General features: G+C 48.3%; 12 protein-coding genes across 12 annotated transcripts; 6 read left to right on the top strand and 6 right to left on the bottom strand.

Annotated features, from left to right (window-relative positions):
• Positions 1-1,725: 1,725 nt before the first annotated feature.
• On the top strand, positions 1,726-2,912 carry K460DRAFT_367678 (uncharacterized protein). Its single transcript, XM_040933621.1, has one exon. The coding sequence runs from the start codon at positions 1,945-1,947 to the stop codon at positions 2,848-2,850; it is 906 nt and encodes a 301-aa protein (XP_040785281.1). The 5' UTR covers positions 1,726-1,944; the 3' UTR covers positions 2,851-2,912.
• Positions 2,913-4,463: 1,551 nt separating this feature from the next.
• K460DRAFT_407111 (uncharacterized protein) lies at positions 4,464-4,798 on the top strand (the record flags this gene model as incomplete). Its single annotated transcript, XM_040937033.1, has 2 exons — positions 4,464-4,562; positions 4,616-4,798. 2 exons carry the CDS (start codon positions 4,464-4,466, stop codon positions 4,796-4,798), a joined length of 282 nt encoding a protein of 93 aa, XP_040785280.1.
• A 250-nt stretch (positions 4,799-5,048) lies between these two features.
• K460DRAFT_289431 (uncharacterized protein) lies at positions 5,049-5,375 on the bottom strand (the record flags this gene model as incomplete). Its single annotated transcript, XM_040929122.1, has 1 exon — positions 5,049-5,375. One exon carries the CDS (start codon positions 5,373-5,375, stop codon positions 5,049-5,051), a length of 327 nt encoding a protein of 108 aa, XP_040785279.1.
• A 613-nt stretch (positions 5,376-5,988) lies between these two features.
• K460DRAFT_387028 (MFS general substrate transporter) lies at positions 5,989-8,275 on the bottom strand. The gene is made up of 3 exons (XM_040935626.1): positions 7,497-8,275; positions 7,140-7,383; positions 5,989-7,076 (listed from the first exon to the last, which is right to left on the bottom strand). Exons 1-3 carry the CDS (start codon positions 7,794-7,796, stop codon positions 6,031-6,033), a joined length of 1,590 nt encoding a protein of 529 aa, XP_040785278.1. The 5' UTR covers positions 7,797-8,275; the 3' UTR covers positions 5,989-6,030.
• Positions 8,276-8,439: 164 nt separating this feature from the next.
• K460DRAFT_367675 (class I glutamine amidotransferase-like protein) lies at positions 8,440-9,603 on the bottom strand. Its single transcript, XM_040933620.1, has 2 exons — positions 9,154-9,603; positions 8,440-9,103 (listed from the first exon to the last, which is right to left on the bottom strand). The coding sequence occupies exons 1-2, from the start codon at positions 9,485-9,487 to the stop codon at positions 8,577-8,579; spliced, it is 861 nt and encodes a 286-aa protein (XP_040785277.1). The 5' UTR covers positions 9,488-9,603; the 3' UTR covers positions 8,440-8,576.
• Positions 9,604-9,659: 56 nt separating this feature from the next.
• On the bottom strand, positions 9,660-11,257 carry K460DRAFT_367674 (uncharacterized protein). The gene has a single exon (XM_040933619.1). It carries the CDS (start codon positions 11,048-11,050, stop codon positions 9,860-9,862), a length of 1,191 nt encoding a protein of 396 aa, XP_040785276.1. The 5' UTR covers positions 11,051-11,257; the 3' UTR covers positions 9,660-9,859.
• Positions 11,258-13,234: 1,977 nt separating this feature from the next.
• On the top strand, positions 13,235-14,584 carry K460DRAFT_367673 (cinnamyl alcohol dehydrogenase). The gene has a single exon (XM_040933618.1). It carries the CDS (start codon positions 13,389-13,391, stop codon positions 14,451-14,453), a length of 1,065 nt encoding a protein of 354 aa, XP_040785275.1. The 5' UTR covers positions 13,235-13,388; the 3' UTR covers positions 14,454-14,584.
• Positions 14,585-14,951: 367 nt separating this feature from the next.
• K460DRAFT_367671 (uncharacterized protein) lies at positions 14,952-15,804 on the top strand. Its single transcript, XM_040933617.1, has 2 exons — positions 14,952-15,476; positions 15,524-15,804. Exon 1 carries the CDS (start codon positions 15,248-15,250, stop codon positions 15,473-15,475), a length of 228 nt encoding a protein of 75 aa, XP_040785274.1. The 5' UTR covers positions 14,952-15,247; the 3' UTR covers position 15,476; positions 15,524-15,804.
• A 575-nt stretch (positions 15,805-16,379) lies between these two features.
• K460DRAFT_407105 (uncharacterized protein) lies at positions 16,380-16,871 on the top strand (the record flags this gene model as incomplete). Its single annotated transcript, XM_040937032.1, has 2 exons — positions 16,380-16,690; positions 16,745-16,871. The coding sequence occupies 2 exons, from the start codon at positions 16,380-16,382 to the stop codon at positions 16,869-16,871; spliced, it is 438 nt and encodes a 145-aa protein (XP_040785273.1).
• Positions 16,745-18,285, bottom strand: K460DRAFT_314243 (NAD(P)-binding protein). The gene is made up of 3 exons (XM_040930268.1): positions 18,272-18,285; positions 17,460-18,215; positions 16,745-17,348 (listed from the first exon to the last, which is right to left on the bottom strand). Exons 2-3 carry the CDS (start codon positions 18,176-18,178, stop codon positions 17,087-17,089), a joined length of 981 nt encoding a protein of 326 aa, XP_040785272.1. The 5' UTR covers positions 18,179-18,215; positions 18,272-18,285; the 3' UTR covers positions 16,745-17,086.
• Positions 18,286-19,117: 832 nt separating this feature from the next.
• On the bottom strand, positions 19,118-21,311 carry K460DRAFT_314239 (uncharacterized protein; the record flags this gene model as incomplete). The annotated part of the gene is made up of 5 exons (XM_040930267.1): positions 19,118-19,580; positions 19,654-19,918; positions 19,966-21,132; positions 21,181-21,212; positions 21,287-21,311. The coding sequence occupies 5 exons, from the start codon at positions 21,309-21,311 to the stop codon at positions 19,345-19,347; spliced, it is 1,725 nt and encodes a 574-aa protein (XP_040785271.1). The 3' UTR covers positions 19,118-19,344.
• A 348-nt stretch (positions 21,312-21,659) lies between these two features.
• K460DRAFT_288843 (DNA glycosylase) lies at positions 21,660-22,936 on the top strand (the record flags this gene model as incomplete). The annotated part of the gene is made up of 2 exons (XM_040929082.1): positions 21,660-21,751; positions 21,805-22,936. The coding sequence occupies 2 exons, from the start codon at positions 21,660-21,662 to the stop codon at positions 22,934-22,936; spliced, it is 1,224 nt and encodes a 407-aa protein (XP_040785270.1).
• Between the last annotated feature and the right edge of the window lie 522 nt (positions 22,937-23,458).

Raw genomic sequence — 23,458 nt, 5'->3', positions numbered from 1 at the left:
TGATAAGTGTTAATGACGGTAGCTCTCATCTATAAGTTGCAGTACGTAGATACATTACCGCCTCACTTGATACCTGTTCCTCGTTCAACGTGGCGAACTAAACAAGGCTGTTTCAAAAATCAACAACAAAGAGATGTAGAATTAATTTACATTCTCCGATGCTAACTAAAGAAATCAGAGTCAAACGACTCAGTCATAGTTACGATGACCATGCAACTTTTTTCTCTTCAATAAAATGTCAAAACTCTTCGGAGGGTACCCAGTGATCTGCTCAATCGCATCACCTAATTAAAATCATTAGAAGCCAAGACTTCGAGACTAAGGATTCTGTAGTCGCAATTGTGCGACTTCTTGTCGGCTAAGACGTGAAATGCAACTTCAGGTATTTCATCAACGCTGATAAAGGGAATACATCCATCCCGACATGCAGTGATTATCTTGTTCATTTAGTCGATGGTATGAACATCGCCAGGCCCCACCAAATTGTCTTTAGATAGTACGCTAGGTTAGAGCTTTCAATGTCCGAAATCCTTTCCATATTGGCACTTATCCATGAACCAAGTGGGGCGGAGACCACAGTAATCAATGCGAATCTTCACATAATGCTCCCACACCCGACCGAACCATCCTCGCCAGACTTAGTAGAGGTACCCGCGCATAGACAAAACGCTTAGTACCATTGCTCCTAGCAACATCGACGAACTTAATCATAGGGATCCAGGGTTGAGGAACCGATGGCTTCATCATGTAGATGGCTTCGATATCATCATTTTCGAACGCTTCAACAGTATCTCGTCGTCCGCCCAGTCGAGCTTGACTGCGGCGAACCCATACGGTGCAGCACCGGATCCCTGGCGAGGGGCGAGGGGAGAGTGAACTTTTGCAGCTTTGAGAAGGGATGCTATACGCGTGCCCGTCTTGCCGATGCTGCCCGCGAGAAGAATCGTCATAGTATGAATTTGGATAGAGTATCATGAGAATACCTTGAATTTTAGGGAGCTTTAATGTAAACTACTGCTTCGCTCGCAGCCTCCGCAAGTTATAACCGGCTAAGCGCCTCGATATCTATGTAAGCTCGTTAGCGATAAAACCTTAAGTTCGCTAAAAGTCAAGGGGTAGTGACTCGGATCTCGAGATAGAGTCCACACTTCTTTCAGTGCAAGATGCTATTTTTCAATGTTAGTGCGATGTCGTGCACCTGTAGCGGGTGGCAGAAGAAAGCATGGGTGGATAATGTTACACTACGTATTCGATAGATCTATTAGAATCTACTAGGTTTAGATTATAAAGCCTACTAAAAAAGTACAAGAGTGTCCGAAGTATCTTTGTAAGATGGTGAGGTATGTTTTAAGGAAACAGGCAGCCCTTATGTCGACTTTGCTTTTGTCGGTCTGAGACCTTAGACTAAAATGTTGAAGTTGAGGCTATGTAATTGCAAAGAGATATTAGCGTTAATTTTAGAGGAAAGATAGACGTCGGAGTTAAGTAGTCAGGCTCGGACTTGTACTAGCGTGGTTTTGTTTTCCGATGCGCCGGCCCCGCACTTCCATGTAGTCCCGCCATCATACAGACATTCGTTGTATGAACCCGTTAATCTAATAAGATGGGAAACTCGTTCGTAGGCTCTGTAATACAGCCTTAAATTTTTCCAATCACGCAATTGATAGCTGATTTTACAAGGGCAGTATCTGCCACCTGTTGAATATCCTACCCACCCCAAAGCTTCGGAGTCCGGTCTTTACTTACGGGTAAGACTGGAAATGCAATACTCGGTGCTTTATTTTAGGCGCGTGCTGCATTAATGTCCTCAACTTTAAGTTTTCGTGTACTTCTCATCATTCTCTGCTGTTATTTAAATTATATCTTACATCTACCCCCAGCTTTTGAAACCCCACTGTGAATTGGTACTCGCAGGATCGCTCACATTTTCATGTCCGAGGCGTTATGGTGCCCTCATCAGCATCTCCACCAATATCCAAAATACCCTCCGTCACCCCCGACTCGAACGCTTTCCCGCGCATCCTCTGCCTTCACGGAGGCGGCGTCAACGCTGCAATCTTCAAAGCGCAATCGCGATCCCTCATTCGCCATCTCCAACACTCCTTTCGTCTAGTTTGGGTCGATGCACCCTTCTTCTGCGATCCGCATCCCGACATCATTAGCGTGTACGGCGCTTACGCGCCTTTTCGGAGATGGTTGAGATGGCTTCATGAACATGCTGAGATCGACGCTGATAGCTGTATCGAGGAGATTGGATATGCGATACGAACAGCGATGGAGGATGATCATCGTAAAGGCGGCGTGGGAGAGTGGGTAGGCTTGATGGGGTTCAGTCAAGGTGCAAAACTCTCGGCGAGTTTATTACTTGAACAGCAAGCAAGAGAAGATAAAGCGCAACTGGAAGGGAGGGTTGTCGAAACTGGCCTCACAAGAATACCAGGGTTGAGTTGGAGGTTCGGTATCCTGCTCGCAGGACGGGCGCCACTGAGCAATCTGAATCCGGAAATATTGAAAAGCGAGGCATTGGTCAGCGCTGGAAACATTTCAGAGGGGTTCCAATTCTGCAAAGAGGTAAATGGTGAGGCTATTCTGCGTAAGCCTACGCTTCATGTCCACGGTATGGCTGACGTAGGGCTACCCTTGCATCGAAAATTGCTCCATGAGTACTGCGAGGAAGGCACTACAACGCTAGTAGAGTGGGAAGGGGCGCATCGCATACCACTGAAGAGCAAGGACGTCGATCGAGTTGTTGAAGCAATATATAATATGGCCGAAAGTACTGGGGTTAGGGTTACCTGGACTGTATTCTCAAAGTCTCCTCAACGTACGCGTTCAATTTCTTCCGCCTAGGGTAGTTTAGCAGCAGCTCTCAACTATAGTTTCCTAACTAGCCTATTTTAATAAAAATAACGCCTTAGTTACTTAATTTTTGCTTTTATATTTAATTAAATACTAATTTTAAAGTTTTTTTACTTTTTTAAGCGCCTATAGTTTATATAACTTATATAACTATACTTTTAGCGTTTTTTTAAAGTCTTTAAAAAGGTTTATATAATTATAGTTTTTTATAATTTTAGTTTTAGTAACTAGTTTTTAAAGTAACTAGTAAAAAGCAGCTATTTTAGCTACTTTAGTAAGCTTAATACTTAGTATAGTTTCTATTATTAATAAATAAATATAAAAAAATAAAGGCTTTTTACTTATTATATAATTTTAATAAAAAAAGGCAAGCTATACTAAAACTATATTTTTTTTTTATTTTTTTAAACTACTAGGCTTTTTTTATAATAAAATTATTAAAAAAAGGCTTTTAAAATTTTAGCTAAAGCAGATTTAAAAAGTTAATGCTAAAGTAAATAAAAAAAAAAAGAATTTGTTTTGCTATTATATATTAAAAGTATAGTAAATAAAAACTAAAAATTATAAAGTAGCTTTATATAAGCCTAAAAAGTAAGTAATTTTTTTTATATTTAAACTATTAAATACAACTAAATCTCGCATTAGACTTATTAGTAGTTATAAAAAATAGAAAATTAATATTTAGTACTATAAAAGAATAATAATAAAATTTAAAATTATAATTAGCAACTATTTTAATTTATTTTAAAAAAATTAATATAATTATAAATATTTTTACATTTAAAGTACTTTTATAAAACTAGCGATAGCTTAACTAGGGCGTAGGCGCTTTGAAAATCCTCTTACCTGGACTGTACGAGGGTCTTGAATGGCATTATTGCCTCACGTGTAGTCCAGTCTTGAAAACTCAGGCTAATCTAGTCAACGTGTGCTTCGAGTCGGCCTCTCCTACCTCCACAACACGGTCCATCATTTCATTTAAACTCCCAAAGTCCGACTTGGTTTTCTTCCACCGCGTATTCACCCCGAAATCGGGTGGTCGCTTGATGCCCAGCTTGACTCGGTCTGCTGCCATCGAATGACGTCAGCCATCTAAATCTGACAATGACTACTTCCAGATAACTGCAATGTTTAGCAAACGATTAGTCAAATCTTGATAGTCTTATATCTCACTTTTACTTCCCTCACTGCCAATCGCAAGTTGAGACCCTGTATCTCTGAAGGGCCGATTTAGGCAACTGCCTTTAAATGAAAAGTCATGATGTAATCTCACCTCAAGCCTAAACATACACCTCTCCAAAGAATGCGATGGTGATGAAGCACGCTTCGACCATAGCCGAGCGTAAATCAAACGTGTTTGCTCATTTGGACTCGCTTATGGCGGGTCATGACGTCTGAGTAACAACATCACGCATAGAGATGGGGCTGTGGAGGACTTGTGAGCGTCAGAGGTAATTGACCATGAGTGACGCAAGGCATTGCTTCATTACAGTCAAGGTATATATAAAGTTCAGACCAAAAGCCAGTGGAAGCTCGTCTACAACCAACGCAAAACCCTATCATCTACAACATCAATCACCAAACCAACTCCGTATTTCATCAGTATGCAGAACGAACACGGACAAGGCATTAGCCACGCATCGAGTGACTCTAAGATCCAGAAGCAAGTCCCCGCGGGTCTTGAGGAGAACCTACCCAACGCTGTACGCTATCTTATCATCCGCGCTACTCACCTATAACGCTAACATTCCATAAGATCCACGACACCGGCAGCTCAAAGGAGGGTCCCCAAACCAACACTAGCCACGCAAAAGGCGGAGGTAAAGCATCCATCGTCCCTCAGAAGATCCAGGAGAAGCTTCCCGAGAGCATCGAACGCGCCGTTCCCAACGCGATTCATGACACCGGTGACACTGGCGGGCTGCATCGCAAGCAGTAGGTGTGAGATTGTTCAAGGGGGATAATAATAATTCATGAAGTTATGAAAGGATGATTTCCTTGAGCTTTTCGTACACTAGAACAACAACACATGCCACAAAATTTGTTGGTATACAAACCGGTGATGTGTAGATGCGTTCTTAAAACCGTGATTTTTGTGACTGCTGGTATGATGTGTGCGATGCGACGGTCCAAGATGTGGTCAGAGAGCATATTGGAAGGCTGAACAATACCTTATTTACGCTTGCCCATTACCGGCAGTCAAGCCTCTTTACTCGCCCCTTAACAGTTTCGTTTTCAACTGCTCGAATTGGTGGGTAAAAAAAGGGCACCAGCGCACCAATTGTTACGGAACCTAGTGGGAGGTTGATGTAAAATAACCATCTCCAGGACACATGTTGTGTGAAGGCACCTCCAAGGAGTGGTCCACATATCATGGCAATGCCAAACAAGGACGAAAGGATCCCTGTGTATAGTGCGCGAAGGCGAGAGGTGACTACGACGGCAGAAATAGACAGTGTTGTTGACAGGAGACCCGCTGCTCCGACGCTCGCGATCGCTTGGCCAACGATGAGCATCTCGGACAACGTCGCTTCATACTTGACTCCATGGCTTCACGAAGAGGATTCATCGGTTCAGTTCTTCTGCCAAAACACAAGACAAGGTCTTATATCCACGCAGTGTACGGATCCCAACCACTCTAGCGCTTCGACCACGGCAGCATCAGGCTTCAACCCTACGTTAAAACCGAGTGTACCTTTCCATTCGCTCAACGGTAACCCTTTGAATTCTACGGAGCAAAGCCGGCTTCCCTATGTCAACATGATGAACCCTAGCCCGTTGGATTCCATGGAATCACGTTACCTGGGTCTTCCTCTCTGCATCAAAATGACTTTGATGATGGGATCTGGGATTCAGTCATAGAGAGAGAGAGAGAGAGAGAGAGAGAGAGAGAGAGAGAGAGAGAGAGAGAGAGAGAGAGAAGAATAAGTTATAAAGCTCGGAAGCTCTCTGCAAATCGTAAAAGCAGTATTGCAACAAAATAAACAGTACGGCGACGTAAAAACAGAACCATGGAACTAATTCCAGCCACGTAACAGCGATGCTGCTGCCTACAGCAGCAGCAGAACAAAAAGCCAGCAATCTCAATCATAGACGATTTTAATTGACTTCACTTCGAAGAAGAAGAATGGGCTAATAGATACGATGAATTCCATGCTCAACAAAGATGAACTATATTTTCTCTCTTCTTCCAGTCTTTTCCTTCTCGGTTCTCTTTTTCTCTTCTTGCTCTTGTCTCCACCTCATCCCGTCCCTCATGACCCAATACACAACAACGATCAATATAACATATACCAATGCTAAGAACGTAAATGCCCATCCGGGATTCATAGTATGACACATGGGGATAATCGCTGCACTTCCCCCTGCGCTCATCAGACATCTCACAAAGTTCACCGCTGCGGTCGCAGCAGCGGGCTGGTCGCGGTGTAGATCGATGATAAGTCCGTTGGTAATGTTGAAAGCTGTCGATATGCCAAATCCAATTACAAACAAGGCGAACTCAGGACCCGCGAGATGTGTTTCATACTTGACTGTCCAGCCGAACATGAGCAGACCAAAGATGCCGATGATGTGGCCGGGTATGACAATTTGGAAACGCACGCGCTCGATAGGGAAATTAGTTAGGTCTTGTTGTTTGCCTTTGGTGATCGTCATGCCCATCACGGTGGCGTGCCTTTTGAAATTCCAGTCTACGACGTGGCCCATGGTGAGGCTGGAGAGAAGGGAGCCTACGCCAGTGGCAATGTAGCACAGGCCGATGTGGAGTTCATTGAGGTGGTAGGTTTTGTGGAAAAGGACTGGGATGGCGGAAGCAGCCATCATCATTCCGGTGAAGAAGAGGCCGTTGTATAGCAGGATGATGCAGTATTCCTTCTCAATCATGATGTGGAATGTCGCGAGTGGGTTTGGAAAGGCGACTTGCCGTTTCTTAGGCTTGATCTCAGCCGTTACTCCTTCGGTTGGTGATTGTTTGGCGAGTTTGCGCTGTTGTATGCAGCTGATGACAGATCGATTGATGCCTGTTGGGGGAATTGATCCATTACCGACCACGTTTCTGCAGGTTTCAGGAAAGAGAAATACAAAGAGGACAAGCAATACACCGGAGAATATCACCAGAAACCAGAAGATTGATCGCCATCCAAGGTACTGCGCGAGTAAACCACCAATTGTTGGTCCGAAAGCTGGACCCATGAGCATGCCTGCACCTGCATATCCTACAAAAATGGGAGTTAGAAGTTAGTACATTTCTCACGCATAGTTCCCGCTTCGGCACGCACCCATATATTTGCCCCTCTCGGCAGATGTAGCAAGATCGGACACAACGGCGAAACAAAGTGCGATAGCAGCTGTACATCCGACACCTTGCACCATGCGCAATATCAACAGGGCGATGTAGTTTGTCTGAAGAGCAAGACCGATGTTGCCTATAATAAATATAATGAAGCAAACAATGAAAGACAATCGCCGGCCGCTATTGTCCGACATGGCGCCGATGAAAGCTGGAGCTATTGCTTGAGCAATCTACTTTCGTTAGCATTTTGGGCCAAAGCATCAGTTGGCCTTGCAGATGCCAAACGTAACGTTCAAGCACGTTCAAGCCATCGAGATTAACCTCGGCTTGTAGTTAAACGTACCATATATGTAGTAATTGAAATATTGGCCTGTGTCGGCGTAATATGAAGGACGTTGGAGAGGACGTTGATCGCAGGAAGGTACATGGCTGCACCGAATGGAGAAATCAAGGCTGACACAGACACGAGAAAGATGATCCATATCTTCATGCCTTTCCCGAAGACCGAGTACGGAGGCCCGGAGACTTGCCGTTGGAGCGTCGTAGGAATGCTATGCTTTTCTAAATCTATCTCTTTCTGCGAATTAAACTCGCTGTTATCATCGATGATGGATCTGTCCACGTCGTCTTTTTGGTTATCCATGGTGAATACTTCCACTATAGGCTGAGCTTGGAACGAAACGGTACCGTGGCGAGGACCTTGAACAAACCAATGTTTTCAGAAGGGACATGAATTGTCGAGACTAAAGGACCGTCACGAATCTGGGGTATCGGCTTCTTTAAACTTTTTGGAGCCTACAGGGTATTTGGACGTCGGAACGCATCCCTGTAGTCTTCGCTCCAACCAGAATGTCTTAATGGTCTGATCCTAAGGCTCTGATTTGACCTTGAAATAATAGGATGCGAGCCGACGTTTGGTGACCTGTATCGTCCTGCATAAGTAGCGCCGAGTGTTGGAGACGATGTGTTCTTCGCGCTGTTGGCCGAATGCGCGAACCCGCAAACGTAGCCTCGCGTAGATCTCTACAAGTCGTAACGACAATAAGATCCGATCGATATTTGCAAGGCCATCTGCTTCCTAAGAGCCTGAAAAGCTCAATATTGAAGTAGAAGAGGATTGTATGAACCTAGACGATGATGTAAGTTCGGGATCGAAGAGGAAGGTCAGGCCTTCCACCGGGGATAAAGACCTCAACAAGCCCTATTTCCGGCCGAAGCCGGTGTAAGAATGTTGCGAAACACCGGACTGATCTTACACGTGCTTTTGTTCAAACATAATTTTCTGACGTCTATTTAAGTCTTTAGCCCTCTATTGAATCTAACTGTCGTTGGCCAAATAGTTATCTGACAAAGGGACGCTGACGCATATATATAGTCTCCGATGCCCGCACTTGAAACAAAAGGTGTAAATATCGCTCGCTCCCTACTCGAACTTGTCGTCATCACCATGAAAGAACCGTAGCACAGCCTTTGCTACTAATAACCCATCGTGCATCCAATCCGCCTTCTCCGCAGCTTTAGCTCCATCATCCTCCGTTATACTCTTAGCTTTGACGCGCATCTCCAACTGCCTCTTCACCATGGCCTCGTTGAACTCCATATGTCCTTGTGTAGTGAACAAACGTTTTTGAATATACACGCCTTGGACACCGGTGTGGTCGCTCGTACCCCAGACGTGTACTTTTGTACCCTTCGGTAGCAAGTCGGTGGTGGACGCGGATGGTGGGTCCACGACGTGGTCGAGATGCATTTGGTGTAGATGTATGCGATCTTCTGTGCTGAGGAGGTTGAAGAGCGAACGTCCTAAATCAGAGAGGATGATTGGAGAATGGCTAAGCTCCCATTCGCCATTTGCTTCTGGCTTAACGGTAGAGCCAAGTGTACGACAGAGGAGTTGGTGGCCGAAACATATTCCTGTGAAGCGTATATCTGGTCTGTTCACCCAAATATCTAGTATGCTAATTAGTTGAGGCAGTGCCTTGATTTTCAAGGTTGCTTACGTCTTATGAACCCCATCAGCTTGTGTATCCACGCGTCGTCCCCATGCGCATCCCAGCAACTCCCCGTGATCAATATGGCATGTATGTCGTCTCCAATTTCCTCGGGTTTTGGTATCACGCCGCCTTCAGGCTCGACAACAAATTGCATAGCTGTCTCGATGCCCAGACTCGGATCATGCTCTTCTCCTGCTTTTTGCAGCAACTTATTAAGAACTACGCCAAAAGAACCCTTCTCTTTCTGGGTATCAGGATGTGTTACATCTGTCTCAAGAACAAGCATGCGGACCTTGACCGGGTGGTCAGAGATGATGGTTTGGGCCGCAGGGGGTGCCATTGTTGCTTCGTAGACGTTCAATTGGTATGATCTGTGAGTTCTACCAAAACGTCGTCAAAGACTCTAAAGCAAACATTTGACAAGGTTTTAACTATGACGCATGCGGCGCGAATGGCTGTATGCCAAGTCGCGTAGCCTCGATTCTGGAGCCCCATGTTGGACGCTTATGCTTTCATCTTGGTTCTTGGCTCGATGAGGGAAGTTTTTGGCTCTTTAATGGATGTCATAACGTAATAGTGAGTCTTGGAAAGCTTGGTGGTTCCGAAGATTCCGAGAGTTCGGAACGCCCGCCTTAGCATCTTGCATTGAAGATGGACTTGTGATACGGAATAAATGTACACGTTGCTCTGGAACTCTGCCGTAGACATGCTTCTACTCTACGCCCTTACCCTTCAGCTTCAAGTCCTCCGGGTCATGTGGTGCCTCCGCCTTCTTCCCACTTGACTCTTTGCCGGTCAACACCTCGGTGAACAACTTCCTTAATCGTGCAATGGCCTCCTCACCAATCTGATAATGCACGACGAATCTGCCAGCGCGAATCCTCAGGCCGTACTTCTCCGCCAATTCAATGAAGTTGTTGGCATCAATACCATGAGCCTCAAGGTCCAACCATACCATATTCGTGTCGACGGGATACTGCAGCTTGCCTCCTAAGTCTGCCCAGATCTTCTCGATCCTCTTCGCATTCTCGTGTGATTGAGCGAGCTTGCCGCCAAGGAACGTCTCTTCGACTGCGACGCGAGCGGGAGCTGCAATAACACCTGCTTGTCGTAGGCCACCACCAATGGACTTGCGGATCCAACGGCTGCGCTTGATGAAGGCCTTTGTGCCGACGATGATGCTGCCGATGGGTGCTCCAAGACCTTTGCTGAAGCACAGGCTTATGCTATCGAATTCCGCGCAGTACTCTTTGAGTGTTCCAGCTCCCGCGGCTACGGCTTCCCATAGGCGTGCGCCATCTAGATGCATGATGATACCATGCTCACGTGCCCAGGCAGATATCCGTCGGACTTCTGAAAGTGGCATAATGGCACCATTTAGTGTGTTTTCGAGCGATATCACGCGTGTAGGACAGGCGTGAACGTCGTCGGACACAACAGCATACTTCTGCACTTCCTCAAGCGTCATGTATGCGTTGTTCATTGCGTCGATGGGCTGCATCATGGCCTGGCTCAGAGTTGCTACGCCCCCAGCTTCATAGTTTATAATATGTCCTCTTCGGTCACACAGAACAGCGTGTGGAGGGGTGGTAAGATGTGCTCGCAGCGCGACCTGATTGCCCATTGTGCCCGATAGCACCAGCAGCGCGTCTTCTTTTCCCGAAAGCTCGGCGATGAAGCGCTCAAGGGACAGTGTCGTTGGGTCTTCCATAGTGACATCATCGAGAAGTGTGCATTCTTGTATCGCTTTCAACATGGTTGCTGTTGGCGTCGTGTGCACGTCGGAGCGGAAGTCGAAGGCAGCAGGGTTCTGCTCACCACCCCAAGCATTACCATTGGAAGCCGAGCCATTTGTTATCGTGCTCTTACTGCTATTTGCAGTGTAAGCCGCGAACTCGGACATGGCGAAGCGTGCTGGAGAGGCGTGGAGCCTGCGTATAGGCGGCGTGGTGGGGTATGCGAGTGACGCGACGGAGCTTTGATTACCCAGGCGGCGATTTATTGCTGGATCAAGGTGAGGTCAATCGCACAGCAAGTGGACAGGGCCACATACTGGAGAGGCGTGTGAGCGTGTTTAAATGCAGTGGCGGCATTGCAAGGCGATGTGGTCGGGTCAAAGGGCGTGAAGGAAGCCGAAGCTAGGCGGTAGAAGCCACCAAGAGGACGGACAAGCCTTCATTCCGATTCGCTGGAGTTCACACCTCCGCAGCACTTCCATGGGCCAACAACAATCAAGAAACACATATCTACGTCGCTCATTATGAGGTACAAATCATACCACTTCGAATGCTAGTAGCCAGCTCCTATTGTGTTTATTGGTTGCGTGTTCGATTGCAGAAACAAGAGCTCTCGCGTAATCGCGGATATTGCAAGATGATTCTACAACAATTGCATTCATAGAACAGACTCGACAGCCCTCAGGAATGTTTCGTACTCCGTTGTAGCAACTCCGATTACGCCGCATCAATGCGCTCTTCATAGTCTATCTAATTCAAGTTCTCTTTATTGAAACTAGATCGCTTTCGGGACCCCAATTCGTGTCCCTAGATCCGTGGTAGGGTCGCGTTGAGAACCACTATATGTGAAACTAGACGTCGCTAGTGTGCCCGAAATTCAGGGGAAGGCTTATGGGGTTGGATTGTGTTTTTAGTGCATCCGGAATAGGGTTCGAGTCAGCTATACTGGCATTGCTAACCTACTAGACGGTTGTCAACCATGGTTTCAAACCTCATCATCCTTGGGGTTGTTACTTGAGTCCGTGTCATTATTATCATAATTTCCAATCTGAGTGCATGGTGGGTATTATCCTCTAAGCACTTGAGACAGCCACTGATTTCCGTGGACCGACGTGGAAGATTGGATGCGCGTAGACGATGCGTTTCGACAGCTCATGAAGACGCGGGGCATCAACCACTCCATCGTCTTGAAATATGTGGTGGGTCTTCGGAAACGAGTTGAATTCGTGAGAGGCCTCATTGATTAAGTCGAAAGAAAAGATTGCCTGCGAGAAATGTGAAGACGTGTGAGACGCGTCTTCAACATTTGGCAATGATGAATGCCAGGACTATATCGTTCTAACTCGCTTGGGCCAAACATCATTCGGCAATGAGCCCTTCTATCAAATTATACGTCTGTCCTAGAGAATGCGGGTGCGAAAGATGAATTCCTCGCCTTTGTCTTGGCCTCAGTTTTGTCGGATGGATCGTCGATACGAGATATTAGAGGAGCTATAACAACTCTCCCATATACCATTAGATTGTTACAGAGCAAGATGCCAGCTTGGATATTGCGCCTACCCTCAAGCATTCACTTAGTGTTATCAGATTTCCGCGGTCAGCCCCATGGAGTATCGTTGGTCCCTAAAAGACTTCCATATTGCAGGGTATACTAGTTATTCCCTTTTATAGAGGTACCGATGTACCGTGCTAGGTTAACTCGGGACCGTTGGATTAATAACGACAGTAGAATGCGTTTTGCAAAAGCTCTTCTCAATGATAGAACGTCCTGTCACTTTGCGAGGACTAACTTGAAGGGTATGTGCCCACCAGCGAATGGCGAGACGGAGATAAGCTTTCCACAGAAGAATGACGATGATATTAGGGCTGCTTCGCCGAACGGCCTTGTGTGGGGTTAGGAGAATAGAGACCTTCCCGCAATAGCATAGGCACTGATAGTGAGGTCATTCGACTTTGAAGCAAGGCATTAATAAATGGGTCTTGTATTGCAAGGGCGGTCTATCTAGACCGCGTCATTGAGAAGCCGGCGAGGTCGTTGGTGAAAAAAAAATGCGTGTCGGCCCGAACGATAAGACCTGACACCTGTCGACCACGAGTATGCATGCGCGGCAGCTAACGGGGGTACCACGGAGAATTTCCTCTTCCTTGAGTGCGTCGCTTGCCTCTGCTAGGATTTGCTAATAATCTTTCGTTTAGTGAACAAAGGGAGAAAAAAAATCCTTGCTTCTACCTACCCAAGCGGTGTTAAACGGCGATAGTGCGCACATACCTTCAAACATCATGAAGTCACCGGAGTGGGTCGTACCAGAGCGGCAAGAACCGGCGAAGGGGGGCGGACACACCTTCAGGACACTGCAATTCGATGAATTACAAATCAAACGTGTTCAGACTGTTTAAGATGGATCGACTAAGAGCGAGAAGTATCCCATCAAGCAAAACCAAACACCCTCAACTCGACATTTCTCTTCGATATCTTTACTTCAATCATAACCCCTAACACACATTATGTCATCAAATACTTCTTCCTCCGATTTCCAGGGCTGGGTAGCTCATGACCCTTCTGCAGCTGATGGCAACATGCAATGGGGCTCTTATACGCCCAAGTCCTTCACAGAGACTGACATCGAGATGCAAATATCTCACAGCGGAGTCTGTGGCTCTGACATTCACACCCTCCGTTCCGGCTGGGGACCTTCGAACTATCCTCTCGTCGTCGGCCACGAGATCATTGGTAAAGTGTCTCGTGTAGGCAAAGACGTTAAGGATTTGAAGGTCGGTGACCGCGTTGGTGTTGGTGCGCAGAGCGACTGCTGCGAATCGTGCAAGCCCTGCAAGATGCAGCAAGAATCCAACTGTAGTTCCAATACTGGAACCTATAACTCCAAGTACGCAAACGGCGACAAATCTTACGGCGGTTACGCCAAGGCATGGCGCGGACCTGCTGCATTCGCGATCCCTATCCCGGAGGGTCTGCCATCAGAGTTCGCGGCGCCTCTCATGTGCGGAGGTGTAACGGTCTACAACCCTCTTGTCACTTATGGAGCCGGCCCCGGAATGCGCGTGGGTGTCGTCGGTGTAGGTGGCCTTGGTCACTTCGGTCTTCTCTTTGCGAAGGCCCTTAACTGCGACAAAGTCGTGGCTATCTCCCGTTCGTCCAGCAAGAAGGCCGACGCCCTCGAACTCGGCGCCGACGAGTTCATCGCCACAGGAGAAGACGCTGAATGGATGAACAAGAACGCAGGTTCCCTTGATCTCATCATCTCCACCGTCTCCGGCTCCTTCCCGCTCGACCAGTACCTCAACCTCCTCGACGTTAACGGCACGTTCGTGCAGCTTGGTGCTCCTGAGGACAAACTGCCCAGCTTCTCGCCCTTTGCCTTGATCCTCAGGAACCTGAAGATCGCAGGTAGTCTGATTGGAACCAGACAGCAGATCAGGGATATGTTGGAATTGGCGAAGAAGACAAATTTGCAGGCTTGGGTTCAGGTTAGGCCTATGGAGGAGGCTAACCAGGTGCTGATTGATTTCGAGAAGGGTCTGCCGAGGTATCGATATGTGCTGACGAACTAAGGTCAGCATGGAGGAGAGAGTATTTCGGAGCAAGCTGTGCGCAGGTTCGATTCAAAATCTTATCACACAAACTATGTATCTAGGTATACAGCACCTGATGGTTGATATTAGCGAATCCTATAGCGAAAGAGAACGAAAAATTCGTATTCCTTGACAATTTCTACATTAGCAGCTACTTTGTTAACCTGTCCCATATTTGATGAGACTGCTCACTAGCTATGTCACTTACCGTGGCAGCCAGGTATATTACAGTAAGGGATGGAATTTATATGCGTACCTATAGTTAATAGACAGTCAGTCCATGTCACGTATCGCGTTGTGCGGGGTTGGATCAGTCGAGCTGCAGGAGGGATGATCGGGATGTGATGAGCGAAGGGCCACGCGCAAAAAGCACGCTAAATTTGAGGCCTACCAGAGCCTACATGCAACCAATCACACGACTGGGGCCGCAGCACCTCGCCGCGAGCATATAAACATCTAATCAGTTTCTTTTTGATCTCTTTCTTTCTTCACCGTGGGGCCTGGAGCCACCAAAGCATTCGCTTCTTTCATTCTTCTCTTCTCCATCTTCTCGCTTCGCTCTTTTCCGTTCGATTCTGCCTCGAGCCTGGAGCTCCTGCGGAACACCCCTATTCCATTGCTACACTGCTAGTAGCGTTTAATTTCCGAGTTTAGGCAAGCAAGGCTTCAGCAAGAAGAAGAACATTATCAACATCTTTACGTCGATCCAAGCTTGCTTACTCTCGAACCACGATACTGTGTTCCGCCAGCGACACAGACTCTTGAACAGACTCATGGCGGAAAAGAGCAACAGTCACCTCACGAGACAGATGGATTCCCTCCTTACCCTGATTGCGTTTTACTTTCTCCACGGTCAACCCACTCCTTTGAACCCCTACCAACCGCTTTCGAACCACCGTCAACTTCACCCCAACCTCAACCTACAATCCAGCTCAGCGACAACGGGCTCCAACACAGCTGCCCGGAATGTGGTCGGCTATTCACACGTCGACGGGACCTGAATTAAGTACACCATAGTATGGCAATAACAGTGAACTAACAATTACTAGTCTACACCAAAAGACACACGAAACATACATTTGCGAGGTCTGTCAAGCATCACTCCGTATGAGTAAAGACTTTACCAAAGACCTGGAACGACACAAGAGGACAGTAAAGCACCAGCGCTGCCTCAACGGAGCTAGCTCGCAGCGAGAGTATGTTTGCCCCGTGGACCGGTGCGCGAAGAGTATGCCGCGTAAAGACAATTTAAATCGGCACATCAGGTCTCAGCACCCGGGGCAGCCGCTGATATGATTAGCTAGATAGTTGAGATATAATTGCATGAGTTGATGTAATTTATATCTCTATGGTGACGCTATTCGGCATTTCGAACTAATTGGCCCTACGCGGCCTTTACCCCTTACCCCATTTACACAAATGTGCATATCTTAATTGATACGAGCCTAGTTAGTAAGCATTATCTCTACCATTTCTCGATGGTCAACCTTGAGCTATTCCTCTGTTGCAATCTTGTCGATAGGACAACTGTGCCTACATTTGGTTAACGCCTGGATCATCATTACGTGACGAAGTCGTGCACCTTTAGAAGCTACATCAAATATACTTTACGCCCAATGAAGCTTCGATCACACCAAGGAGCGTCTCACAATGTGTCGCACCGCAGTGCGTCGTTCCCGCATTAGGGTTTTCCGAGCTTGGCTCATATGGTAGGCCTCAGACCTACATCCAATTAGCCACCCAACTTAACGCCATGGTAGGCCTCAAATTGCCAGCCAATGACACAATAAGACAAATCAGGTAATGGCATATAAGAGCTTGCTTACAACAATATAAGGTTCCGAGATATCCACTGGTTTCCAACACCACACCACTTCTAACTTCTCCAATTTCCCAATTTCCATCATGTCTTCCATTTTCTGCTGCACCAACGTCCACGGGTACAAGAACCGAATCATCTCACACGAACAAAAGTTCACTGCATTCATGGCTTGGGCCACGTTCCCAAAAGAAAGTACCATCACTACCGACGAATCTGTAACCGCTGAAGCAAATATTGGATCCCCTTTCGTCATTCAGTTAGTCAAGCAAGTCAACTACGGACCGCTTGAAAGTAAGCGATACTTTGCGTCCAAGCAGGTCAGTGGAGAGGGTGAAGGTTTCGTCGAGGTGACGGAGCAGTGGCTTATTGATGCGAATTTCGAGAAGCTGAACACGTAAGTTGTAACGTGTCGTCTTGAAGCCTAGAGTGAGTACTAACTAGTCTGGAGGTTTAAGAACTTCAAATGTGCTACGCACAATAGGTTCTTTGAAGTCAATGTTTATCAAAAGGATCCAGTCAATGCACACCATTGGCGTGCTAATATTGCTCGACCGGCTACTGAGATTGATTTGTGAGCGAGCGGGAGCCCATAAAATTGCGTTACGTGTTGTTGGCTATAGAGGTGGGTCAATGGTATCGTAAAGGAAGAAGGCGGGCTAAGTAAATCGTAACGCTGTAGCCACTGCTGAAAAGTTGATAAGATCAGATCCCCTATCATGGATTACTGTGAAATACATCCAACTCTCAACACCTGATCAAATCAGCCCTTACCGCTGTGCTTTGCAGAATTTTACAGTGTTTGCGTTATACCAGTCTTAATGCCCTCTAATTTGCCAACCAGTTCGTTCCAAACTCTCTGCTGCACCTGATGTCCCTCCTGACTCAACACCCAAGTCCCCGGGTCCTCAACCCGCCCATTAGTCACGTACTGGCCGTGGCTTTCTGGACCAAGGGATGCGGCGGCGACCAAAACGCGTGAGCCGACCTCGGTGGTTCGAGCGAGGAAGAATTTCATAATGATCACGCTCCAGCCACCTTCGCGGCCGAATTCACTAGTTTCGAAGATTAGAAGGGAGATTATAGTTGACTAGGAGTTGGAAGAAAGAGAGAGAGAGAGAGGGAGTACAAGGGGGCGGGACACAAGATGGGGGTGAGGCACTTACGAATGGCACAATCCAGGATTGACGAAATTGATAGTCACTGGAATTTCGGTCGCAGACTTCCTTTCGCACCACGCGCGCACGATGAGAACCTCAAGTAACTTTGACACCATGTATCGCGTTGACAGCGCAACCGCTTTGCCGTCCACCATCTTCTCATTCAACCTCTCAAATATCTTCCCCTCTGGAGCGTGCCGCTCAGCAAAACCAACGAACTCATGAGTCTCCGACGAGACAATGGTGAGATTTGGTCTCGTATTAAACTTCTTGCTCGTCTCTACAAGCTTCGGCGCGAGAGCGAAGGCGAGGAGAAATGTGGAGACGACGTTCACAGTGATGGTGCTCTCGTCTTGTTCGAAAACTTCCCACTGCCCACGCATAACTCCCGCGTTGAGCAGTGCGACATCGAGTCGGTCCAGCTCTTTTTCTGCTTTTCCCGCAAAGTCTAAGACGGACTGGTAGGATGCCATGTCAAGCTGCCATACTTTGACAACGCCGTTGCGTCCCGTGCTGGCTTCAATGTCGTTCTTGGCTGCATTACCCTTCTCAAGTGACCGGACAGCAAGAATCACAGTCGAGGCCCCGAGCTGTGTAAACTGGCGCGCCGCTTCTTTGCCGAGGCCGACGTTGGCACCCGTGACGATGACGGTCTTCCCGGCGTGAGAGACGGTAGGTTTGGGAGGTGTGACAAAGAGTTGAGAGTATAGGAATCGCCCGGCCATAGTCGCTGAGCTTATTAGATGTTGTGTGGGTGGAAGACTGTTGACTGTTAGAAGTGTGGTTCTTTACAAAACTATGGAATGTGGAATGCAGACTCTTTAAGGTCCTGGGACTAGTATTTCTACATATATAATCGCGCTCCTCAATTCTGGCCTTCTTAACACCGAGCGTTCTGGCCGCACCTTCTTAACGCCGAGCACACGTCAGCAGAGTTTAGATCAAACTTAAATCCTAGGCGCTGCCAGATCTTTTGTTTCCGAGTCTTATCTACCATTGGTTTTGCTCCACGCCGCATTTTACTATCCTTTATATGGCTAGTAAACGGACGAATATAGCTCGCTGGAGCACCGTTATTGTATAAACTCTACTAAACCATTTCCAACATGACTACAGGGTCAAGACCGCCCATAAACTGTCAACTGTCTTTGGAGCGCCAATCAGAGCTTCGTATATCAGCCTATATAGCCTTGTCATTGCATGAAAGACTGACAGAGACGCGACTTGGCGTGCGGTGACCCTAGGGCGCAAGGCTGCCCGGAAGGATCATTTTGTTGGTGGAGTTACACGAGCTTAACCCAGGATACCACGCAGTTTCGCCATTGCAGACCTAATGACTGTGCTGAAGTAGCCTCTGCGGCAGAATTGAAGTTGAGTTTGAGGATGTGATGTTGAAGAATGACGACGTTGGTTTACGCTCTGTCATCGCTAAGACGGGGTTTACCTTTGGTCAGCACTCTGCTTCGATCTCGTCGTTTGAGCTCACATAGGCATGCATGTCCTGGGGTGCCTTGTCGACTGCTCAAGCTCTAATGTTGAGTTAGGATGCATTGAGCCCAATATCGAGTAACAGGGAAATACAAAGGATTCCACGGATTGTACCGTCTGGACACATGTATACAGCATAGCATTATGGATATGTTATCAGTGCAGGTAATGGTATTCAAGAAAAATAGCTAGATCTCAATTGAGCTTTCCTACCCAACGATGCAAGAGCATTACAATCAGCGCGTCACCACGCTCATGCTTGCTTTTTTGCCTATGACCAAATTAGTGTACAAAACTCCCCCTGTTTTTACTATCCTCACACTCGTAGGAGATGTCTGCACCAAAGACCTGATACACACCATGACGAACGAGATGCCGAAGCAAGCGCTATAACGAGTATAAACTACCAAGCATCAACATCAAAGCCTTCTTCCGAAAACTCTGTCGCGACTACCGTTCTCCTTGAGAATTGGCGGCCGGCAAGGCTCTTGATCGCCTTTTGTGCAGACTCAGTATCCTGGTACTTGATGTAGACCTTTCCGACGCCAAGATTGACGCGGGCTCCTGCAGGACGAGGGATCTTAGTCTCGATGATGGGGCCGTATTTGACGCATTCTTCTTCGATTTCTTCTTTGATCTCTGTGGTAGTGTCAGTAAGCCGTTAATGGGAGGGGCGCAAGGGTGTAGTATATGAACGTATAGATAGACGTACCTTCATAGTCATCGTCATTGATAAGGTCGTCCGAAGTAACCATGTTCATGAGACAAATGACGCGGCTATGTTCGTGGTTCTCGGCTGCGCTGGCACCGGCCAACATTGAGATGGCACCAACTCCGCCATCCAAGCCAGTCGTCTGCTGCAGGCCCACTGTCGCACGAGAGACCTTCAGGTTGGTGTCACCGAGCGGGATGCCGTTCAGGCCTTCTATGACAGCATCGACGATTTCGTTGTCTGCGTATTCGCAGAAAGCGATACCCTAGAGAGATTGTCAGCTTGATATACAGAGAGAGATGAGCTACTTACGCGATGTTGGTCATTGCTCGTATCCTTGACCAAAATGAAAGCCTTGAGCTTGCCCATGGTCTCGATGAGCTCGCGCACCTGCTCTTCCTCGATGTATGCAGGAATATTGACAATGCTGAGCTTGTTGGGGCTGTCCTTGACGACCGAAGACACTTCGTCTCCAGGATATGCGTTCTCGTCGGCAGCGGGGGTGATGTAATCTTTTGGACGGCGGATCGAAAGACCTCCCGCATCGTCGCGCATGGAAATGCCGTTCATAGCGAGAGCGACAGTCGCATCCTCGGGCGTCTTGAACTCAAGCGCAGCGTACTCCTTACTAGTGGCAACATGTGCAGACAGGCAGGGGTCGTTGCTAGAAACGACATTCAAGCCATTGAGCTGGAGATTGAAGAAATTCATAATGTTCTCGGAGCTAGCGCCAGAGGGCAAATTATGAACATAGAGACGCTTCGACTGTTTGGCGGCGGATGGTGCAAGAGCAGCAGCCGATGCGGTTCCGGCAGACGGGGATATAAAGGCAGCCAGTTTGGACGGGTCCATTGGGGCAGCGCGGGGAGCTCCAGGCAGCGAAAACATGCCCGAAATCTTGGCCTGTTCAGCGGTGATATTTTCGTAGCCAGCGGGCTTGATGTCCCACTGTGTCATGCGGCGCGGGCGCTGCTGGATGTTGACAAAGCTGGTCAAGTCTGGTGTAGCCTCGCGCGGTTTGTTGAAGGGCGGCGACTCTTCCTTCTGCTGGCGCCCTCGATCGCGACCACCACCAAAGCCACCATCACGTCCGCCCCGTCCCCTGCGTTCGCCGCCATCAAACCTCTCACCACCTCTTTCATTTCTGTCACCTCGATCCCTTCGAGCACCACGGTCATCTTCGCGATCGCGGTCTCCTCGAGGTCGGTCGCGCCTGGAGTACGAGTCGCCCCAGCTTCTGTCACCGCCTCCGCGGTTCTCGCCCCGATCATCGCGCCTCTCACGGCGATCGTAAGCACTCTCGCGCTCGCGCTCACGGTAATCTCGGCTGGAGGAGTACGTGTCAACCTCGTAGTCGCGGCGGGACCCTCCTCCTCCTCCTGCTCCTCCTCCTGCTGCTCCTCCACCGTGGCGGGGAGAGCGAGAGCGGCGCCGCCGCCTGTCGCCGCGGTCGCCGCGATCGCGATCGTCTCTCGGGGGCTATTTGGTCAGTTTTCGCCTGAAATCGCGCGTCGTCTTCACACTCACGTAGTTCCTCGATCCGCTCGAACGGCCTCCGTCTGTTTATGTTAGTACGAGACCATCTTGGAGAGCTGTACACCAGTCAGTACGTGTACTGAGCTAAAGCGCTTACCTCGAGAGTAGCTATCGCCGTTCATGCTGGGCAATTGGGTGAAGGCTGGAGCTGTCGCGTTATGGCAATGCAGCCGCGCAGTGCTTGCTGCTGCGAGGGGTAAGATCGCTGACGAAGCTGCTATTAGCAGATCTGGATCAAGAAGTGCTGATGATGATTCGACCAGAAGCAGCTATCCGAGCACTAGGACGCGATGCTTTGGCGGTAGTTGGCGTTGTCGTTCGGGGAAAACGGGTGGTGAGAAAGTCGACGGTTTGTTAGCGCAACTTGGCGCAAGACCTACCCCTGCCTGCTGCTGGCCCAGCCCTTGGAGCTCAGGAACATTCACTCTGGAAGTGTGCACTCGTCCTCTGCAACCTTTAGTTGTCTAGCAATGGCCGTACGCGCTGCAGAATGGCACAAGCTGCCTACAAGTCTGACGGAGCTGTGTATCAACACGACATTGCGCTGTGGACAGTCCTTCAGGTACACGACTCTTCACCTAAGCGCCAATAGCTTCCTCCTAATTGTACAATCAGATGGCGCAAATCCGCTGAAGACGAGTGGTCAATGGCGCTCCACGGTCGCATAATCTCCCTACGTCAAGATGCCGAACATCTTCACTACCGCGCAATATACCCCTCTGTGACCTCCGTCCTTCCAACGCCGCCACCCTCCAATGCGCCCTCCGTCGCCTCAGAAGAAGACGACACACTCGCCCTCATAACGCACTACTTCAACCTCACACCGAATCTGGGTCAACTCTACGATCAATGGGCTGCCTCGGATGCCAACTTTAGGAAAAAAGCACCCAAATTCACCGGCGTGAGGATATTGCGACAAGGTGCTTGGGAAGCACTCATAGGCTTCATATGCAGTAGCAATAACAACATCAGTAGAATCTCGGGCATGGTTCATAATCTGTGCCTGCACTACGGCTCTTTGATCGGACACATTGACGACGTTCCGTACCACGACTTTCCGACCCCAGAAGCGCTTATTGGTCCCCAAGTTGAGGCGCATCTCATGAAGCTTGGATTTGGATATAGGGCGAAATACATTGCCAAAACTGCAAGGATCGTTTCTGAAGAGAAAGGCCTGCAGTGGCTGGAGGATCTCAGTAACCCAGAGAGCCCACAATTTGGTGTCAAAACGAAGCCGGCTGGAGAGTTGCTTCCAGGTGGTCGCGAAGGCTACCGGAAAGCGCATGACGAGTTGTTAGCGCTGCATGGTGTAGGCCCCAAGGTCGCCGACTGCGTGTGCTTGTTTGGCCTCGGCTGGTCTGAGTCTGTACCGGTTGATACGCACGTGTGGCAGATCGCACAGCGCGACTATAAGTTTGGCAAGGGGAAGCATAGTAGTCTAACAGCGGCAACTTACGTCGCAGTTGCAAATCACTTCCGGAAGCTGTGGGGTAAAGAGGCTGGGTGGGCGCATTCGGTGTTGTTCACCGCTGATCTTAAGGCATTCTCCGAGCGAACAGCGGCGAAGCCCGAAGTCAAGGAGGAAGATGTTGTAGTGAAGAAAGAGGGTGACGATGTAGTCATCGCAAGTGTGGTGAAGAAAGAGACAACAAAGCGAAAGAGGGTAAAGAAAGAACCCGAGGAGGAGCAACAGATCCTCGATATCAAAGAGGTGGTATCCAGGCGAAGCAAACGCTCAAGGGCGTGAGTTTGATAGTCTTCGAAGGCGAGATCTTCATACCATCCGGACTAGTTACGGCCGTAGTTAGTTATCAACTACCCACCCCGAAAGAGACTTGTGCAACGGTGCAGCCTCGAACGAGCACATGATCATGGCTCAAAAAGCATTGGCCTGCTAACCGACTTCCGTGATAAACTCACAACGACGCCAAGTCATAAACGTCAATGGCGATCGTAATTTTGTATCGGTATAGGATCCGCATTAAGGTCTTAAGACAGACTCTAGTTGTAGACGGAGTGTTTGATGCCACACTATGAATCCGTGTGCATGAAGCAGGCGGCAAAAGTGAAGATCTATGGAGTCGGGCCCCAACGACTTATTTCTTGTTCATACGGCCATCATCGATAGTGTTCCCAACATGGTAGTCTTAGGGTTGCAAGCTCCTTTGCACTGCTATGTAGTCCCTAGGAGGCAAGGTTCTCAGTTATTTTAAGGTTCTTCGTATGAATATTGTTTCACTAGTGAGGTATCCTACAGGCAAGTATACCG

The sequence above is a fragment of the Cucurbitaria berberidis genome (genome assembly GCF_010015615.1).
Source record: "Cucurbitaria berberidis CBS 394.84 unplaced genomic scaffold K460scaffold_4, whole genome shotgun sequence".
NCBI classification, from domain to species: Eukaryota; Fungi; Ascomycota; class Dothideomycetes; order Pleosporales; family Cucurbitariaceae; genus Cucurbitaria; species Cucurbitaria berberidis.
Note: the sequence above shows the minus strand (reverse complement) of the source record. Positions and strands in the feature narration are given on the sequence as shown.

Excerpts from the sequence above, each read along its gene's own strand:
- K460DRAFT_367678 (XM_040933621.1), top strand. The coding sequence starts at position 1,945 with ATGGTGCCCTCATCAGCATCTCCACCAATATCCAAAATACCCTCCGTC.
- K460DRAFT_387028 (XM_040935626.1), bottom strand. The coding sequence starts at position 7,796 with ATGGATAACCAAAAAGACGACGTGGACAGATCCATCATCGATGATAAC. Across the intron at positions 7,384-7,496 it reads TTTCAATTACTACATATATG|ATTGCTCAAGCAATAGCTCC; the intron begins GTACGTTTAACT and ends TAACGAAAGTAG. Across the intron at positions 7,077-7,139 it reads CGAGAGGGGCAAATATATGG|GATATGCAGGTGCAGGCATG; the intron begins GTGCGTGCCGAA and ends CCATTTTTGTAG.
- K460DRAFT_367675 (XM_040933620.1), bottom strand. The coding sequence starts at position 9,487 with ATGGCACCCCCTGCGGCCCAAACCATCATCTCTGACCACCCGGTCAAG. Across the intron at positions 9,104-9,153 it reads GCTGATGGGGTTCATAAGAC|ATATTTGGGTGAACAGACCA; the intron begins GTAAGCAACCTT and ends TTAGCATACTAG.
- K460DRAFT_367674 (XM_040933619.1), bottom strand. The coding sequence starts at position 11,050 with ATGTCCGAGTTCGCGGCTTACACTGCAAATAGCAGTAAGAGCACGATA.
- K460DRAFT_367673 (XM_040933618.1), top strand. The coding sequence starts at position 13,389 with ATGTCATCAAATACTTCTTCCTCCGATTTCCAGGGCTGGGTAGCTCAT.
- K460DRAFT_367671 (XM_040933617.1), top strand. The coding sequence starts at position 15,248 with ATGGCGGAAAAGAGCAACAGTCACCTCACGAGACAGATGGATTCCCTC.
- K460DRAFT_314243 (XM_040930268.1), bottom strand. The coding sequence starts at position 18,178 with ATGGCCGGGCGATTCCTATACTCTCAACTCTTTGTCACACCTCCCAAA. Across the intron at positions 17,349-17,459 it reads AATCCTGGATTGTGCCATTC|TGAATTCGGCCGCGAAGGTG; the intron begins GTAAGTGCCTCA and ends CTTCGAAACTAG.